The sequence below is a fragment of the Ovis aries genome, chromosome 14 (assembly GCF_016772045.2).
Source record: "Ovis aries strain OAR_USU_Benz2616 breed Rambouillet chromosome 14, ARS-UI_Ramb_v3.0, whole genome shotgun sequence".
NCBI classification, from domain to species: domain Eukaryota; kingdom Metazoa; phylum Chordata; class Mammalia; order Artiodactyla; family Bovidae; genus Ovis; species Ovis aries.
The window spans coordinates 49,383,699-49,403,624 of NC_056067.1; the positions used below are offsets into that span (position 1 = coordinate 49,383,699).

Genomic DNA, 19,926 nt, shown 5'->3' on the forward strand with positions numbered 1-19,926 from the left:
GGTCAGCACGTGCGGGAGGGGCAGGATGGGGGGGCGGTAGGGAAAGGAGAGAAGGAGGTTCCTGGCAACAGATGGCCCAGGCAGGACTGGGGCTTTCAGACAAGAGGGTGGGAGAGGGCTGGCCATCTGCACCTGGAGGCAGCCTGCAACCTCCCCCCATCCCCCGTAGCAGAGAAAAGAACTGGGGGAATGGGAGGGTCACTTTTATTAGGTCTGAAGTTTCACCCCCCCACCATGCCCTCCCCAAACACACAGAGAGGATGCCACCAGGGAGAAGGCAGCTGGTGCAGGGGTGAGCAAGGGAAAGGTGAGGGCTGCCCCCACCAACCACCACCCCCTCCTCTTTCACGGACATCTATGGGGGACCTGAGGCAGAGGTGAGGGGCTCCCCCTCTAGCTGCCTCTGCATCTCCGTGATGGCAGTGCAGAGGGGTCTAAGACTCTCAAATGTTTCCAGAAATAAATTAATACCAGGGTAGAATTCCCGGATGCTCCCTTTGGAGTGGGGAGGGCAGGACATGGGCGTATGAAGCTGGGAGTGTCCTAGTCCCAAATCCAAAGTGGGCCCCCAGGCCTGGAGCAGGGGAGAAAAAGAGGCCTCATAGCAGGGGATGGCCTGCGATGGGGCTGGAGTCCTGAGATGGAGTCTCTCTGATGGGTCGTCTGGTTAGGAGGCTATAGGCTGTGGCTATGCCTGGCGACTGGCCCAGTAGCGGTGGTAGGTGTCCTGGAAGAGGTCCCGGCAGGCGATGTGGGCACGGAGGCGGGCACAGGCCAGGAAAGCCCCGGCAAGCTTCCGGTGCAGAGCATAGGTCTCCTCGGGCGGTGGGTGAAGCCGGTGCCGCAGCAGCACAGGGATGAGGCCCTGCACGCGGCGGGCAGTGTCACCCGCCCCAAAGTCGTAGGGGCCCTGGGTGGCAAAGGGCTCCCCCAGGATCATCACGGCCTCCACGTGGGCATCCGAGAATGCCTAGGGATTGGGGAGACCAGAGGCACCCAGTGTGGACATATAGCCCTCTGCTCCCCCAGAGTCTCAAGTACAAACACAAGCCCTCAATTTCCCAGAGAGTAACAGGCAGCCTCCGCTCCTTCCAGAGCCCCTAAGAGATAAGCAGCCCCCCTCTACTCCCCAAAGAAAGCACCCTTCCTGTCCTCTTAGGGCCTCCAGTTGACACATAGCCTTCACTCTCCAGGACAGAGATGCAGCTTCTGTTCTTCAACCGCCTGCCCCACCAGATCCACAAGCAGCCCCCCACTCCCTCTGTAGAATAGATGAGTGGTACCCCCATTTACCCCTCCTCCCCAGAGCTCCCAGTACAGAGAAGCGGTCCCCCTAGAGTCCCCCATTCATCCACAGTTCCCCCAGTAGAGAGAAGCGGTCCCCCTAGAGTCCCCCATTCATCCACAGTTCCCCCAGTAGAGAGAAGCGGTCCCCCTAGAGTCCCCCATTCATCCACAGTTCCCCCAGTAGAGAGAAGCGCTTTTACTCTCTGCAAGGAGACACCAGCTCCAACTCTCCCCACCTTGGTCTCAAAGCCTGTGAGAAATTTGAGGTCTCTCGATTTCTGCAGGACCCGATCTTTATCTCCATTGGCTGCAGCCATCACCACCTGGAAAGGCGGATGTGGGCACAGGGTCTGAGGGGTTCAAGGGTGGGTCTGGAGACGGGAGCTGGAAGTCTGGCCCTGCCCAGATCCACTTCCGTTTTCCTCTACCTAAGCCCTCTCACCTGGAAGCCACTCCCTCTCCACCTTACCCCTGTCTGTGCCTCTCTCAAGACTGTTTCTGAGCCTGGAGGTTGGGGTGGTCAGGCATTCTGCCCACTTGGCTGGGAAGGCAGAGGCTGCCTGGAAGCAGGACAGAGGAAAGCAGATGCCAAGTGATGCCCACGGGTCCAAACACTCAGTTGCTAAAGGGTGTGACCGTGACCCAGAACTGCCTCTGAGGCTGCCATCTCTGGGGTCACTTGATGTCTGGCTTCCATACTGGACTTGGAGCCCCAAGAGGGCAGGGATCGCAGTTGGGTGTAGTCCCAAGTGGCACAGGGTCTGGCACTCACTCAGGAGGCCCTTGGTGAAAACCCTTGTTTAGTAAATCAGTGTTTGGAGCTAAGCAGCTCTCCAGTGGGCAGGAGCTGAGGGCGCAGGGACAGACAGACAGAACCGGGAGCCAGCCTGCTTGGGCTCTATCCAAGCTCTGCCACTCGCTGGCTGACTCTGGGGAAGTCGCTTTGCTCTGGGGGCCTCTGCTTTCTCATCTGTGAAGTGGGGGTGATGAAACTGTCTTCCTCATGGGGCTCTGGGAGGATGAGGGTGTATCTGTGGTGTGCTTTGCGTGGCGCGTGTGTGCTTGGTGTGTCCGACTGTTTGTGGATCTATGGGCTGTAGCCTTCCAGGCTCCAATGGCCACAGGGTTTTCCTGGCAAGAATACTGGAGTGGGTTGCCATTTCCTCCTTCAAGGGATCTTCCTGACCCAGGGATTGAACCCACGTCTACCCGTGTCTCCTGCATTGCAGGCGGATTCTTTACCACTGAGCCACCGGGGAAGTTGCCCACATGAAGGAAACACCAGAAATATCACGAATTCCTATTACTACAGTAAGTACCCTACATACGAATGAGTTCCTTTCTGAGAGCAGATTCCTAAGTTCAGTTTTACTCCTAAGTCCAACAAAGTTAGCCTGGGTACCCCGTTAACACGATCAGTTATATACTGCTGCTTTTACGATTGCTTCCGGACATCGTGGGCTTGAAAGAAAGATGTTGTACTACTGTACTCCACACTGTACAGTATACAAAAGCATAGGCCCTTGTAGAGGATGTACGCAGGTGACAATAGAGGTGACAGGATATGCCATACACGTGAACTAACTTACGTGACAGGACGTGTGAACAGAGGTTCACATCTTTGAAAGTTTGCAACTAGAAGGTTTGTGTGTAGGGGACTTACTGTATTAAAAGGTGGATAGGAGGGTCCCTGCTTCCCAGAAGAGGAACCAGGGTCAAAGTGGGGAATGGCCCGGCGAGGAGGGGAAGGGGGACGAACCCTTCACCACCGGGTTGCCCCTTCTTGGGAGGAAGGGGGATACAGGATTAACTCTGGCAGTTCTGGTCTGTCCCGGCTCCCCCTGCCCCAGCCTGTCTGGCCATCTGTCACGCCTGTGGTCCTTGGGGGACCCGTGTGACAGGGCTTTTTTAAACTGGAAAAGGCTGGGGAGGAGGCAAGAGGGCCATGCTAAACAGGACTGTGGGGGTGGGGAGGGGATGTCCCAACTACCCAGAGAGGCCTCAGCTTTGTAGCTCCAGAGTGGCCTGTAGAGAGAACCTCAGGGAGCCTGTGTGTCTGTGTTGGGGTGGGGGGTAACCAACTCTTTCCTGTCCCCATGCAAAGGGGACCCCCCCCCACCTCACAAGGCCCAGTTCCTCAAGCCAGAGCCCTAGGCCTGTCTCTGACACCTCTCTTCTGCCAGCTCCCCCACCCCACCCCAGCCTCCTAGGGTTTAAGAAACCACTTGTTATTCAGGAGTTTCCTAATTCTATGTCCCTCCCCTGTTCCATACAAGCTGCAAAGCATGGCTTCAGAGATCCAGAGCCTTATTATTTATTTCTTAATACCAGATAGTGTATTTCTCCTTCTCTGCAAGCCTTAGTATCTGGCTTGAGGCTTGGCCCTTAGAGACCCCAGAGCTGGGGGGGGGCACTCACCTCAATATAATGGTCTGTGAATTCGGTCCCAAATTCCCGGCTTGCCCCGAAGTCCAGCAAGGTCACCTGGGATTGAGGGATGGTGAAAGTGACGCTGGGAGTCCACCAATGCTCCCCATTGTCTGTGAGGGTGCCAGGGCCCATCCCTCTGTCCCCCCACACACCCCCTCCTGCCTGAGTCCCTGACCAGCCGCCTCCCGGGACTCCTGGCTTCTGGTCTCCACACTTCAATCCATCCCCACATGAAGCTGATGGAACCTGGCTTTTATTTGGGGGATTCTAGTTGTTTTTATAATAACATGTTTTAGGCACAGAAGAAAAAGAAACACCTAGAGAATAAGAAAATACATGGAAAAGTGAAATCAACGCTCACAAATCCTACCACCAATATACTCACAAATACACTACCAATCAAAGTGGGGCCTGATTCTACCTCCCCCAGTCCCTACCCTCTCTTTCAGGGTACCACTTTCCTGAAATTATTATTGTTTCCCGAAATTCCCATGTGTGCATTGCTACATTGTCTACATATATGTGGACCCCGGAACAATACATAGTCATGTTTTGCGTATTTTAAAACTTCACATACGTGGCATTTATGATAGTTATTCTGCAAATTCTTTGTGTTCAACATGGTTTTGCAATTCATCGCCACTGCTCTAGCTCTTTCATTCATTTTTTCACTGCCCAGTTAAGATCCTGTTGGATGAATATATCACATTTATCTGCTTGATGGGCACTGTGGTTATTTTGGGGTTTTGCTAGTGAATGAACGCATGTGTAAGTTTCTCTGTAACAGTGGAGTTCAAACTATTGACCACAACCCACAGTAAGAAAATGCAGATTCAAAAATGAGGGGATATAAGGATACGCGTGGCTGATCCATTGTGCTCTACAGCAAAAATTGACACATCAGTATAAAGCAACTATTTGTTGTTGTTTAGTCGCTAACTTGTGTCCGACTCTTTTGCGACCCCATGGACTGTAACCTGCCAGGCTCTTCTGTCCATGGGATTTTTCCAGGCAAGAATACTAGAATGGATTGCCATTTCCTCCTCCAGGGGATCTTCCGACACCCAGGGATGGAACCCACATCTCCTGCATTGGCAGGCGGACTCTTTACTATTGACCCACCAGGGAAGCTCTGTACTCCAATTTAAATAAAGTGGCGGGGGGCGGCGGGGGGAGAAAATGCAGATTATTCTGGGCTCCAGTGTGAATGCACACAATAAATAAACATCAAACACAAGTGTCCCGAAACAAAATGATCCCTCCTACTGGCAACATAGTCTATGCCTTTAAAATAAAACAGCTTCTGAGACCCAGCGAATTGATGTCAGGACTCAGATCACCACCCTCAACCCCCACCCTGGCCCCCGAGTTGGGGAAACTGCCCTCCCTGCCGTGGGAGCCTTGGAAGGATGCAGGCGTCTGTGCACTTGGGGGAAGAAAGTGGCAAGGGACAGAGGCTGGATGCAGTGGGGCCCTGTTGCCCCCAGCACATGGCTCACTGGACCCTGAGGGTGCTGAAAGCTGTGGAAGGGACTTGTGCTTTAAAAGGACCCCTCCGGGGAAGGAATGGCACAGACCACTGAGCAACTGGAAAGCTACTGAGCAACCATGCATGCCGAGAGCCTTTCAGTGCAAACTGTCACTCCCAGGCCTTTGGATGGCCTGTGTCCTTTACCAGGAAAGCTCTTTATTCCCTGCTCCTTAAATGGCTGTGTCTTTCTTGTTTCAGCTTCCTTGGCCCTGCTCACCCCAGGCAGGTTTAGCCACTTTCCCTGGCTTCCCACCAACCCCTGAGCTTCCCCCATCACTTGACCCCTCTGTGGCCTGTGCTTCCCTACCAAGGTACTAACTGCAGGTCACGTTGTCTGGTAATAGGGCCCTGTGTTGGGTGAGGAACTCTGGGAAGGCAAAGGTTGGAGTTGTCTTGGCATCACTGTCAGGAGGCAGTAGGTGTTAATACTTGGGATGTTCTAAATGAATGACAGGTGAGATAATGACTCTTCTCCATTGCCACTGCCTAGCCAGAGATTTCCCAGCATCCCTTGCACCTAGATGAATCATGTGTCCAGTTCCTATCAATGGAATGGTGAAGAGAATGATGGGTCATTTCTGGCCAAAGCAGTTAGGCAGGGGGTTACCTTCTCAACCTCTCTTTCCCCTTGCACTGGAAGGAGAGCCTTTCAAGGCCTGGGGTGGGGGTTGGGGGGGTGGCGGCAGGTGGCACACTCACAAAAGGGAAGGAGCCTGGGTCCCTGAATGACTGCATGCAGGACGCCGCTCCAGCCTGCTATAATAGCTATTGGAGCTATTGTGCTGAGCTACTGACATATTGGGAAATCTGTTACAGCAGCTGACACACCCTGACACATCACAAGGAACCCACCTGGTGGCTGGAAGCATCATACAGGAAGTTGGCCCAGTTGGGGTCCGTCTGCATGAATCGGAACTCAAACAGCTCCCGAAGACAAAGCCTCAGGAGCTGGAAGCAGATCTGGGGTGGAGAGAAGGAGTAACAGAAATCTCAGAGTCATGTGTCCCTCTAAAGCCCTCTGAAGCCTGGAGGGGGACCTTGGGTCTGAACTGCCCTGCCCAGCCAGCTCTGCCCCAGGGCAGCACCCTTCTGACTGTCCCATGAGTCCATGTACCTGGTTCCGGATGTCCTGGCTCAAGCCCTGGCACTGGTCCAGGGGGACCCCTCCAGCCAGCTCCATGCCCAGCACCCGCGTCGTGCACAGCTCCTGAATCACCGCCGGCACCCGAAAGAAGGGGTCATCTGCCAACAGCTGCCTGGGGCAGATGGGAGGGTAGGGGTGGGCACCTCACTCTTCAGGCCTCTGTGGCCCTGGCTTGAGCCCTCCCCCTCCTCTGAGAAGTCTTCCATGGGAAAGTCTGTGTCTTGTCTTCTCTCCCGCCCTCTTCTTTCCTCTCTGCCCTGAGTGATGGCCAGTACCTGGCTGGACTGACACCCATTCAGACATTTCCTTCATTCACTCATGCATTCATTCAACAAATATCTGTGCCTGCCCCTAAGTGCGGCTGGAGACCCAGGGACCACTTCCCTACCAGAAACACTTCTCTGACTTCTGTTCACCCCGGGATGAGCTCAGTGTATTAAACTCAATGAGCATTACTTTCTCATCAACTTATTAATTCCTTTATCTGAAAAATAGTCACTGATATACAAATCTTTGAGTCCACAGTAATACTCGTTGGCCACTCCTTGGAGTCATTATTCTGAAAGTGAAAGTGAAGTCGCTCAGTCGTGTCCGACTCTTTGCAATCCCATGGACTATAGTCTACCAGGCTTCTCTGTCCATGGGATTTTCCAGGCAAGAGTACTGGAGTGGGTTGCCACTTCCTTTTCCAGGGGATCTTCCTGACCGAGGGATCGAACCCAGGTCTCCTGCATTGCAGGCAGACGCTTTACCCTCTGAGCCACCAGGGAAGCACTGACTAATAAAGGGCATTCTTGGCGTCCATCCCTGTGTTGGATGATGCTGGGTGACAGAGCAGTAAGAGGAGCCCTAGGAATCCACCCCCTGCCCCCTCCGTCAGTCACAGAAGACCACATTCTAACAAACAAACAGACCAACAGTAGACTGAGATAAGCATGTTACTGTAAGATATGGGAGGCAAAGAATATGAGCAAGGCTTCTGGTTGGGGACCTGTAGGAAGGCTGGTGTGGGGAAGGTGGGGGGACAGGGAGCTGGGGAAATGACATGGGTTTTATCCTAAGAGCACTGGGAAATTCTGGAACGGGTGGTCTCCCCAGGCCCCACACAGGAGTGCTTTGGCCCAGCCCACTTGACACTCTCTTTCTCCAGGTCCTACTTTCCTGCGCTGTGCTTAGTCACTCAGTTATGTCTGATTCTTTGTGACCCCATGGACTGTAACCCTCTAGGCTCCTCTGTCCATGGGGATTCTCCAGGCAAGTATACTGGAGTGGGTTGCCAGGCCCTCCTCCAGGGGATCTTCCCAACCCAGGGATCTAACCAGGTCTCCCACATTGATGTTCTGCTTTGGGGGCTGGTATTTTTGTGCTTGTTGATTAAATCTCTGATGTTTGAAGTGCTCCTCATGGGCCAGGCTTCTGCTGAGCATTCAGTCAGCACAACAATTCCCTCTTTTTTAAAAAAATACTTATTTGGTTGTGCTGGGTAATAGTTCCAGCACACGGAACCTTTCAGCTGTGGCCTGTGAACTCTTAGATGTGGTGTGTGGGATCTAGTTTCCTGACCAGGGATTGAACCCCGGGCCCCCTACATTGGGAGCAGGGAGTCTTGGCCACTGGACCACCAGGGAAGTCCCCGGAGCCCCCAACTCTTGATAGCTTCATCTCTGTTAGTCCAGTGGGTGTGATGGTATCTCGTGTGACTGAGTGCCTGCTGACAAGTCTGTCTCCTGCATCGGACTGCAGTGATTCAGTGTCCTATTTGACCCATGAGAAAGTAGAGACATTTAGAGAGAGGAATTTAGAATGCTCACAGAGAACACAGGGTGTGAATGAAGTAATGAGTGAAGGGCTGGATGGATGACCAAATGAACGAAGAGAGAAGCAGTCTGCCAGCCCCACCACAGGGCTCCAGCTGCCCTCTCGGCCCGTGAAGGAATCTGGAGGGTGGAAGGGGGCCTCCAGGGGCCTGTGTGTGTGTGTGTGTGTTAGTCACTCAGTCATGTCCAACTCTTCCTGACCCCATGGACTGTAGCCCGCCAGGCTCCTCTGTCCTTGGGATTTCCCAGGCAAGAATACTGGAGTGGGTAGCTATTCTCTTCTCCAGGGGATCTTCCCCACAAAGGGATTGAACCCGGGTCTCCTGCATTGCAGGCAGATTCTTTACTGCCTGAGCCACCAGGGAGGCCTGTCCTAGGGCCTGTAGGGGCATCAGCTCACCTGAAGTTCTGGGCACAGGCCGCCTCACGACGATAGTCACACTCCCACGCCAGCTCCCGCTGCAAGGCCTGCAGGCTCTGCTCAGCAAACAGGCCTGGGGGTGGGGAGTGGGGGCGGGGGGTGGGGGGTGCAGCCGTGTCAGGCAGGGAAGGCCACAGCCTGCCTCCTGCCCCCTGCCTGACCCCTCAGGCTCCCACTCAGGGACGTCTTCCCCTGCCAGTCGTGTCTGTCACTGTCTCCCCAGCCCTCATCCCTTCTGCTCCATGTCTCTCACCCACATGCTCTGGGCACACACTCCCCTCAGCTCTTCACACAGCCGCGCCTCTGTGGAAGCCTCTCGGCTGGGGTCTCTTTCTTAGGCACGCACACCGGTCCTTAGGCCCCTTTCACAGTCACATCTGCCACCTGTTCTCTGTCCCTTTTTTGGCCACACTGCACACACCATGGCATGTGGGATCTTAGTTCTCTGACCAGGGATCGAACCTGTTCCCCCTGCAGTGGAAGCGCAGAGTCTTAACCACTGGACGGCCGGGGAAGTCCCCCTCTGTCCCTATTTCTTACTCTCTTATGCTGCTTCCAGTGTCTCTGAAGCTTTCCTCTGGGCCTGACTCTCTCATTCTTGCTCTCCCCCCACCCTCTCTCTCTCTCTCTACACACACACTCTGCTCCATCTCCCTCAGGCGCTCTCTCACATACTGTAACACACTTGTGAGGTCCCACTGACACCTCCTCCTGTTTCTGTGGCTCAGGCCTCCTGTCCCGCTCTGCACATCCCGTGTGTCTGTTTCTGGATTTCTGTCTGGGCTTCTGTCTCTCAGGATCTCTGTCGGCATGTCTAAGCCTGACTTTGTCACACGCCTATACTCTGGGCTCTCCCCACCTTGGTGTCCCTTCATTCTGTCTCAAACACCCAGACTTGGGTGCTCACTCGGGCTCACACATGTGAAACACCCTGCCCTGAGCTGCTGGCCACCCCCTGCTGCGTCCAGCCCCTCCCCCCACTTTATGTCTTCAGGGTGCCACCCGCCACAGTTGGGGTCGGGGTGAGGGGGTTTCTGAGTGCCTCACCCTCCGGCAGAGCCACGCTCATCTTGAGCACCGCCAGCAGGTTTTGGACGTCGCTCTGGATGCTCTGGGCAACGCCTGGGTACTGGGAGGGGAAGAGGCAGGGGGGATGGGAGTCACCCCCTGGGGTGGCCAGGTGCCCCCCCACTCCCACCCTGCTTCCCCTCTCACCTGGATCTTCACGGCCACCTCTGTGCCATCCCTCAGCACACCCTGGTGCACCTGCCCAATGGAGGCAGCTGCAAAGGGCACCTCCTCCAGAGAGGCCACCTTGGCCTGCCAGTCCCTGCCAAGCTCCTCTTCGAGAACTCTCTGGGGAGAGTGGTCATCACACTCGTCATCATGGTTTCAGGCAGCTGGATCCATGCCCTGTGCTGAGCGCTTCACATGCTAATAACCCCACTCACCACATGCAAGGCCTTGGGCCAAGCTCTTGGCTGCTACCCCACTTTACAGATGGGGAAACTGAGGCTCAGAGAGAGGCCTCCTGACCCAAGGTGATGAGCCAGGCGCCGACAGACTGGAAGGCCCATACTCCTGAGGCTGTGCAGGCTGCTGTGGGGAATGCTATTATGTATAGTTAATCTGCCGGCTACATGGGAGACCCAGGTTTGATCAGTGGTTGGGAAGATCCCCTGGAGAAGGGAATGGCAACCCACTCGAGTATTCTTGCCTGGAGAATTCCATGGACAGAGGAGCCTGGCCAGCTACAATCTATGGGGTCACAAGAGTTGGATACAACTGAGCAACTAACACTTTTTACTTCAAGATTGATAATTGTCCTCCATTATACCCATATACCTGTATATTGTATTATTAACTCTACAGTTAACATGATAAAAAAGAGCTAAAATTACAGAGCTCTTCCTGTGGGTTGGGCCCTGTGCAGAGTGGCTCATATGGAGAGGGAGAGAACAGCACTCAGAAGGCAGGTGGCTGTATCCTGGACTCCACACCCTTGCCCCAGTGACTAGAACAGCTCATGTCCTGGGCAGTTACTCAGTGTCAGGCTCTGTGCCAACCTATTTACAGACACGCTCTCCTTTAATTAAAAAAACGGTAATAAGAACAGCTAACATTTGCATGTCACTCGTGGTGTGTCAGGGGCCCTTCCAGGTGCTTTGCACACACTGGTTTCTGTAACCCCAAGACGTGGGTGTTGTTAGAACTACCACCAATCATAGATGAGGTCACTGAAGCAGAAAGGGCAGGCCACGTGTCTGACCGCACAGGTAGCAAGTGGCAGAGCTGGGGTTTGAACTCCCAAAGTCTGGCCTCTGACCACAGTGCTTCACAGCCTCTTTCACAGCCCAGACAGAGCCCTGAGCCTGCCACGAACTGGACGAAGAGCTCTGTGCTTTTTTCTCACTGACTCATCACCACCATCCTCCGAGATGTGGGCTTTAGTGATTCCCATTTAACGAATGGGAACACTGAGTCAGACAGGGAGCCGAGCCATGAAGCCAGGAGGGCCAGGCAGGTGGGGCAGGCCTCCTTCAACAGCCTTTCCCACTCGGAGCACTCACCAGCATCTGCCAGCGTGGCATGAAGTCGGCGCTCTGGCGGACCCGCTCAAAGATGCGCTGCAGCTGGGGGCTGATGAAGCTGTTGTCTTGGGAGACAACGGGGAGAGGGAAGCCAGTGAGAGGGGAGGCCATGAGGGGCCCTGTGGGAGTATCTGAAGCCGGGGCTTGGTGGTAGGTGGGATGGGGTGAGGCTGAGGTCAGGGGTCAGGAGTCAAGAGTCATCACGCTGCTGTACCCTGGATGCTGAGCATTTGGCCAACCTTGAGGGCGGCCCCCCGAACTGTACACAAGGTCTGCACGATCCTTTCAGCGTTGGCCTCTGACAGGAAAAGGCTGGAGCCTGGCTGGGAGCCTCCCTCTGGGGTGGAGAGAATCATTGTTAGTACGGCAACCACAAAAAAGATCATTATGACACCACCGCACAGACACCAGAATGGCTAAAACAAAGACGACAATACTAAGTGTTGGCAAAGATGTGGAACGCTGGAATGCCAACACTGCTGATGACTGTGCCACGGCCCAAGCCCTTTGGGAAGCAGTTGGGAAGTCTCCACTGAGGCATACAACTGTACCCAATTTCTCTCTGAGGTATGTCCCCAAGAGAAATGCATAAATGTGTCCACCAACAGATGCCCCAAGAAGGTTCTCGGCAACGCTGTTCTAACAGTCTCGAAATGGAAACAACCCAAAGGACCATCAACAGAACCAACAAAGGGACTGTGGGAGAGCCACGGGGTGATGAGAACAGTGTTGAACAAACAACCTATGACAGCTTACAGTTAACACAGACCCACCTCTTAAACAGAATGCTGAGCGGAACAAGCCAGACACGTGCCACGAAACACTGTCTGATGATATGGGTGTAAGGAGTAAAAACAGACACAACTAATCTTGAAGGTCAGAAGCCAAGACAGTGGGGGCCCCTGATGTGGGGAGGACATGCCAGAATGGGTACAGAAAAGCTTCTGGAGAACCAGGGCAGCAATTTTCCAAGTGTGGTCTGGGGGCCCTGAAACCCTCTAGGAGAGTCTGTGAGAACAGAACTTTCATAATTATATCAATACATTATTTGCCCTTTTTTACCCTTATTAGCCTATAAATGTTCAGTGGAGTTTTCCAGAAGTTCTGTGACTTGTGATGCTGTAATTGCTCTGATGACAGATGGAGTGAGTGTGTATATTCTTGTTTACAACATTTTTCAGTTTTTAAATTTCTTTTTTTTTTTTGGCAAAACTGCGCCAAAAAAAAAAATGGGATCTTAGTTCACCAACCAGGAATTGAACCCAGGCCATTGGTGGTGAAAGCTCAGAGTTTTAACCACTGGACTACCAGGGAATCTTCCCAAATTTTTCAGTTTTAATCTCCAATACAGCACATATAGTAAATATAACCTACATAAACAAGTTCTTGGGGTTCTCATTCTGTTTTTTAATGGTTTTATTGAGAGGTAATTCATACACGATATAATTTACCCATTTAAAGCACACAGTTCAGTGACTTCTAGTATTTTCAGTTGTGCAACTATCACCACGATCAATTACAGAACATTTTCTTCACCCCCAAAAGGACACCCATACCTATTAACAGTTGTTTAGCCGCTAAGTCGTGTCTGACTCTTTTACGATCCCATGGACTGTAGCCTGCCAGGCTCCTCTGTCCATGGGATTTTCCAGGCAAGAGTACTGGAGTGGGTGCCATTCCCTTCTCCAGAGTGTCTTCCCAGGGACTGAACTGGTGGCTCTTGCATTGGCGGGTGGATTCTTCACCACTGGGCCACCAGGGAAGCCTGTGAGCAGTCACCCCCTCCCATTTCCCTCACCCACCTGCCCTTGAGCCCCTGGAAACCACCAAGATTCAACCACACAATAGCATGGATCAGTCCTTCATTCCTTTTCATGGCTGAATAAAATCCCAGTGTTTAGATATAACACATTTGGTCTATGCAGTCCTCAGTTTCAAAGGTGTAAATGGACCTTAAGATTAAAAAGTTTGAGAACTGCTTGTTTTAGGGGTTTTTGATATGGGTGCACAGATGTGTCCACTTTGTGAAAATGACCCATTCTGTACAATTAGAAATGTGTGGTTCTATATGCAAATTCTATTATTCAATAAAGTGTTTGATAAGCTTTTATTTCATAACAGTTATTGAGCTCTTTATTGAGGGCTCACCTTGTGCTAGGCAGAATTTTAAGTGTTTCTATGGATTCTTTGGCTGAATCTCTACAATCACCCCAGGAAGTAAGAAAAACCAATGCCTTAAATTTCAAGGTGAGGAAGCCAGAGATTCAGAAAGGTGCCTTGCCTGGCTCTAGGTCACACAGCACAGAAGCAGCAGAGCAGGTTGTAAATTCAGTCTAGCCTTACCTTAAAGCCAGACTGTTCCTCCACCTACTGCCAACTTTTTCCTTTGAAAAAGATCCAAACAGACAGAAAGGATGCATTCATCCTGTGAATACCTACATACCTGATTCAAAGTTTTGACATGCTCCTTCACCTACTTTAACTGTACCCAGACAGTGACCATTATTTTTGCTGACTGATCTGTACTTAACCTGTGCTAAGAATAAGAATAATCCCCTAGACAATCACGATGCCAAAATCACATCCAAGAAAATTAACACTGGGACTGCCCTGATGGTCCAGTGGGTAAGACTCCATGCTTCCAATGCAGGGGGCATGGGTTCGATCCCTGGTCAGGGAAGTTCCACATGCCATGTGGCAAAAAAATACAAAATGAAAATAATAATAGAGTTAATAAATTTGACGTTTAAAAAAAAGAAAATTAACACTAATTCTCAACTATCTACCATCCAGTCATATTCTGATTTTCCCAATTGTCCCCCAAAGTCTTTTATAGTCTTTTTTTTTCAAACATTCAATCATGGCTCACACGTTCCCTTTGTCGATTATTATCTCTCTAGTCTCTTTTTCATTTAGAATATCAAGACATTTTAAGACATTGACATGCTGGGGAATCGTACCCACAAATGCTGATCTCTACACTGCCCAGTCCATCTCTATTGGCTGCAGACCCTCAGCAGCTCTCCTATTTTTGTACTTCCTCTGCTGCTTACAGTTAGGAACTGCACTGTGGATGGCTTACATTTTTTTCCCCCATGACCTGCTTCTACCCATCACCACCCTGACAACAGCTTCACCTGCTCTGAGCACTCCACCATGACCCAAAGAGGTGGCTGTGTCATCATCGGCTCCATTCTCTGTATGAGGAAACTAGGGCTCAGAGAGGTGAAACCACTTGCCCCAGGACACACAGCAAGGCCAGGGTGTGGACCCAAGCACGTGGCTTGCTTACCTGGCTGTATACCTCCTCCAGGCAGGGACTTCTTGGCCACCTCAGCCAGTGCTCCCAGCCCCAAGCTCACAGCCAGTCCTGAGGAAGGGAGAGGGGGGCCTGAGTGCTCGCTTGCTCTGGGGCGATCTCCTTCCCCACCCCCTCGACACCTCCCTGACCCTCTTTGCTCTCTGTCTCCCTCTATGCACCCCTGTCTCCCATCTCTTTGCAGTCAGCTCTCTGCAGCCCTCTGTCTCTACATCAGGCTCTTACTCACTGCCTCCCTGCTTGAGGTTCCCATGAAGGCGAACCTCTGTTTCCATCCCTCTCTCCTTGTTTCTGTCTCCCAGGTCAGTGTTTCTCACCCCTGGCTGCATCCAGAGTCACGTGAGGAGCTTTTGTAAATATGATGCCCAGGCCCCACCACTGAGGTTCTGGTTAAACTGGCCTGAGACGAGCCTTTGGCATGTGGGATCTTAGTTTCCCGACCAGGGATCGAACAGAAGTCCCCTGCGTTGGATTCTTAACCACTGGACCACCAGGGAAGTCCCTAGCCTTATTATTATTATTATTTAGATTTTTTGATGTGGACCAGTTTTAAAATCTTTATTGAATTTGTTACAATATTGCTCCTGTTTTATGTTTCAAGTTTTTTTGCCACAAGGCATGTGCGATCGAGCTTAGCTCGCTGACCAGGGACTGAACCTGAACTTTCTGCAGTGGCAGGCAAGGTGCTAACCACTGGATCGCTAGGGAAGTCCCTCAGAATTGGAATTCTTTTCCTTTTAGGCATCCATCCCAGATGATTCCAGTGTACAGCCAAGAGTAAGAAGGCCTGGAAACGATCCCCTTCTCCCCCCAGGTCTCTGTCTTCCTATGACTCCTGTTTCTCTTCTTCATGCGCACCTCTCCTTTTAAGTCAGTTTTTTCTCCATCTTTGCCCTTCCCTCCACCCAGTATGTCTGTCTAGGCCTCCTCTCAGTTCCTCCTTTTGATGTTATCTCTCCAGCTCTGATTTCCTCTGCCTCCTCTGTCTCCTTGTCCTCAAAGACTTTTTAAGTCACTCTGCCTCTTGTATTCTCATCCTTTCCATAAATAATCATAGTTCGAACTTTCTGAGCACTTTCTCCATGCCAAAAACCATTCCCAGTGCCTTTTATGCACTGACTCATTTTGTCCTCACACCCTCATGAGAGAAATTTTATAAAAACACTTCCATTCTACAGAAAAGGAAATCGAGGCTCAGAGAAGTAACTTATCCAGACTCACAAAGTGAGGATGCATAAGAATCAGCCCCTTGAACCCTGGGCAGCCGGGTGCCAAAGCTCTAAGCAGTGCATTTGACTCCTTCTTTACACTGTGAATCAGTATCTCTAAAACTTAAACCATGATTCACAGTCAAGAAGACATTTGCATTATAACCGATAGAGACCAGTGATACATTATGTTTCATGAAACAAGACTTCTCCCTGACTCTACATCTGCACTCATATTTTCCATTCTTCTTTTAAATGCTGGTTGCAACCTACTAAATTATTTCATGCAGGTTGTGACCCGAAGTCTGAATAATCCTGGTGCAGGACCCAGGGTTTAATCCTGTTTACCTCCCTTAGCCTCCACTTCCTCTATAGAATGGAAACAAACACTCATTGATTCACTGCAGAGACCACGTGTAAGGGGCCCTGCACATTCCAGGTTCTCAATAAATATAACATTCTTCTCTATTTCTCTTGGTTTTACAGGCCTTTGCCTTCATTCTCTTTTCATCTCTCCCTCCTCTCTCTCTGATTCACTCTCTCCCTTGCTTCATTCTGTAAACGTCACCTCTTCTGATCTAGGTCACAGTCTCCCACAGTCATACCTACCCCCAAAGTTGGCCAAGCGGCTGATGCGGGAGGCGGGCACCTTGCGTTCTCGAGAACGGTCACTCAGCTGGGAAGTGGGAAGTGGGGAGAAGGTGGACAAAGCACCCAGACAGTCCGACCAACCTGCCACCACACCCTTTCCCAAGCTCTGGAGGCCAGCTGCCTTCATGGGGGTGCTGCTGAGTGGTACACTATGATACCTGGGGCCGGGGCGTCTTCCTGATCCGGGCCTCCCGGGCCTTGCGAATGTCCTCCTCACCCAGGCCCCTGCCAGGCCCATCCTGATGAAGTTTTTGGGCCCAAGAATCCCCACATGGCCCCTGCAAGAGACGTGAACACTGGTAAAGAGCGGAGGATATGGTATCTGCCTGGCCCTTTTAGACCCCTCCCTGTCCTTTGGCCCCCTGAAGCCTCCTTCAGCCTCTTCCCCTTGGAAACCCCTCCTTAGCCTCTTACCCAGCAGCGGGGCCCCGGCCCCAGGGCCCCACAAGGCACACCAATAGTCCGGCCCAGCTGTCCACAGGTCGCACGCAGTAGGGCCCCCACCTCCTGCCACATTGTCTAGGGAAGAAGAGGAGGGACTATATGGATAGGAGTTGTGGGACTGATCTCTTCTTTGCCTCACGTTCCTCCGTGTCTACCCTAAGGCTCCCACCAGCCAAAGACTTCCTTCCCTGTTAATAGGCTCCCAGTTTCTCCTGGTTCCCTCTCTCATTGCTAAGAACCCATGGCTCTTCCCGCGCACCTCTCCAAACTACTTTCCCCCGTCCCATCTCCGCCGTTGCTAGGGTCCTCCCCGTTGCTAGACACCCACAGATCCTCCAGGGCTACCTCTCCGCTGCTCTGAGTACCCCCTCGTAGCTAGGCACCGCCTTCCTCTCTGTTGCTAGGCACCCACAATTCCTCTTGTCTTCCCCCCTACCCCCAACCCGTTACTGGGCACATCCCCTGGTTGCTAAGCACCCACTCCCTGGCTCGGGGTCAGCTACGCGCCGGGGGCCTCTTGCGCTTCCGGGAGTCTCCTCACTCCCGCCCAGTCCGGTCAGCTAGCCAATGACAGAGGAGCAGGTCACTGACTGGCACAAAGTACGCCCCGCTGTGCGTGAAGGGGTGGGGCCTAAGGGTGGTTAGGGGCACTACAGGAGCTCACACGTGCCATTTTATGCCCTTCCACTCACCTCAAAGAACCTTGTACGCAGGAGACCTTTCAGTTTCCTACAGGTCTTTTTTGCAAACTTTTTTTTTTGTAGAAACTCACTGCTCCGTTGCGTGAACATATGTCAACCTCTTATTTGTACTCCCAGTAGGTTCATCGCATCTCTCCTTTGAACACATATGTTCCCAGCAAACATTTCCCTTGCACATGGAGCCCCCCCACTTTGCAAGTTCACCCTCTGTTTCAAATAGCCATATCCTGGTACCTGCTCCCCCCCGCCCCATGTGAAAACTCCCTCACAATCAGCCCTTTGCACACTGGGCCCCCGTTCCCCATACACCCTGCTCTCTTGGCTCCCCACCCACCTGCAGGATGGTGTGAGTGGGAGTCCTTTGTTTCCTGTAGGTCTGACATTTCCCAGAACACACTCAGCCAAGATTCCCTGTGCTGACTCAGGAGCCCCGGCATTCCAGAAAACCAGCTCCCAGCTCATCTGGGTGTGTGTGTTGTTGATGGGGGAAGGAGGACAGGCTTAAAGCATGCTCCCCACACAATAGACTGACTCACTCTTCTCACAGTCTGGAATAGAAGCAGCTGGCTGGGGCATCTCTCCTACCACTTGAAGAAGGGATATGACACTGCACAGCCTCCCCCCACAACCCTGTCTATCCCCCTTGGTCAGGAATCACACCTCCCTATCTCTGTCCCTGTACTATTCAACCTCAGAAGAGCCTTACGCTTTTCTGAATTTCAGCTTCCTAGTCTGTATGATGCACTAGGGGGACCCTGCTATGACTTCTCATTGGTCTGTAAAGAGATGACTCATTTTAGAGCCCTGGGTCTGTGCCCAATATCCCTTTCCAGGTGACTCAGTTTCAAGACAGAAACCACCCCCTGTACCGTACCAGACACAAGGGTCTGACTCAGGAGCTAGGTGGCAGCTCACCCCAAGGGGCAAAATACATAAAAAGCACCTGTGACAATAACTCATCCTACAAAGCTGTGACTGATGGTACCAAGTTGGGTATCACATGCCTCATGTACATGAGATCATATCAGCTAGCCTGGAGACTACAAGCAAAGGCTACAGGCTGGCAGAGCTCTGAACCTCAGTGTCCCCATTTGTAAAGTGGGGTCATGGCATTCCCTCTTACTCAGGGTTAGTGAGAGAGAAATGCAGTGAAATAGTGTCTGTAAAGAGCTTGGCACAGAGCCAGTACAGAACAAGAGCTCTATACATGAGAGAAATTTCTTATGGAAAAACCATTCTTTTCAAAATTTCTGTGAAGTGCTTACCATATGCTTTTCTAGGCTCTGGGGACACAGCAAGAAATAATACAGACAAAAATCTTTGCCTTCTTGGTACTGGCTTCTGGTGAGGGGCACAATAAATAAGTATATGTAATAAATAAATAAATGAGTATATGTAATTAGGTGACACTTGTTAAAGAGAAAAATTAACCTGGGAAGGGCAGGGAGAGGAAGGAAGACTGTGCGTTTAAATAGGGTGGTTCAGGGAACTTCTCTGATGGTTCAATGGTTAAGACTCCTCACTTCCACTGCAGGGGGCGCTCGATTTTTTGATCCCTGGTTGGGATCTAAGATCTCACATGCCACTTGGTGTGAACCAAAAATAAATAAATAGGGCAGTCAGGAAAGACCTCATTGAGCAGACTTCTTTTGAGTAAAGATCTGAAGGAGGTGAGGGAAGAAACTATTGAAATAGCTTAGGGAAGAATGTTTCAGGCAGAGGGAACAACCAGTTCAAAGTCCCTGCCATGGAAGAAAAATAGGAAAGAGGTTAATGGCAAAGTGAATGAGGCAAAAAGGATAAGATGAGGTCTGGAGGTAAACAGAGCCAGCTCAGGTGTGCTACAAGGAGTCACTCATGAGTTACTCAAGAATTGGACACGACTGAGTGACTGAACTGAAGGTTCAAATCTATACAATTTATATGTATGATTTTTTTTTTTTTTTAGTTTAACCTCTTTGGCTGCACAGGATCTCAGTTGCAGCACACAGGATCTTCCACCTTCTTTGCATCACGTGAACTCATTAGTTGTGGCATGTGGGATCTAGTTCCCTGACCAGGGATCAAGCCTGAGTCCCCTCAACTGGGAGTGCAGAGTCTTGGCCACTGGACCACCAAGGGAATTCTCAGATGTGTGATCTAGACTCACTGCTTTGCCTTTCTGTGCCTGTTTCCTTGATGGGGCAACGGGGATGACGATGATCCCACCTTTTAAGATTTTTGGGTACAAAATGGTAAGTGCAGCTCCTGGGACAAAACAAGTACACAAATGTGTTATTGTAAGTAAATTAAAAATCCCCATAACAACCCTTTTTACAGATGGGGAAACTGAGGCTCAGAAGAGACAAGTCTGTTGGGAGAGGTCATCCTGGAAGTCAGTGT

The 19,926-nt window shown here is 51.5% G+C and overlaps 1 protein-coding gene across 4 annotated transcripts; it reads right to left on the reverse strand.

Annotated features, from left to right (window-relative positions):
• Positions 1–187: 187 nt before the first annotated feature.
• On the reverse strand, positions 188–17,388 carry COQ8B (coenzyme Q8B). 4 transcript variants are annotated; one of them, XM_027978300.2, is made up of 15 exons: positions 17,325–17,388; positions 16,814–16,918; positions 16,558–16,677; positions 16,358–16,424; positions 14,514–14,591; positions 11,436–11,558; positions 11,201–11,286; positions 9,846–9,986; positions 9,678–9,759; positions 8,610–8,703; positions 6,363–6,504; positions 6,101–6,208; positions 3,706–3,771; positions 1,524–1,610; positions 188–970 (listed from the first exon to the last, which is right to left on the reverse strand). In XM_027978300.2, exons 2-15 carry the CDS (start codon positions 16,913–16,915, stop codon positions 689–691), a joined length of 1,578 nt encoding a protein of 525 aa, XP_027834101.1. In that variant the 5' UTR covers positions 16,916–16,918; positions 17,325–17,388; the 3' UTR covers positions 188–688. The 4 variants fall into 4 exon arrangements, with proteins under 4 accessions (XP_027834101.1, XP_042088011.1, XP_027834100.1 ...); XM_042232077.1 differs by having other exon boundaries at positions 17,321–17,388; XM_027978299.2 differs by having other exon boundaries at positions 17,189–17,388.
• Positions 17,389–19,926: the final 2,538 nt, after the last annotated feature.

What these genes read in the sequence shown, in the direction of transcription:
- COQ8B (XM_027978300.2), bottom strand. Translation starts at nt 16,915, where the DNA reads ATGTGGCAGGAGGTGGGGGCCCTACTGCGTGCGACCTGTGGACAGCTG. An exon ending in GCCTGTGCCCAGAACTTCAG is followed by an intron (nt 6,505 to 8,609) that starts GTGAGCTGATGC and finishes CATCTGCCCCAG; the next exon opens with GCAGCTGTTGGCAGATGACC. An exon ending in TCACAGACCATTATATTGAG is followed by an intron (nt 1,611 to 3,705) that starts GTGAGTGCCCCC and finishes CCGCCTTTCCAG; the next exon opens with GTGGTGATGGCTGCAGCCAA.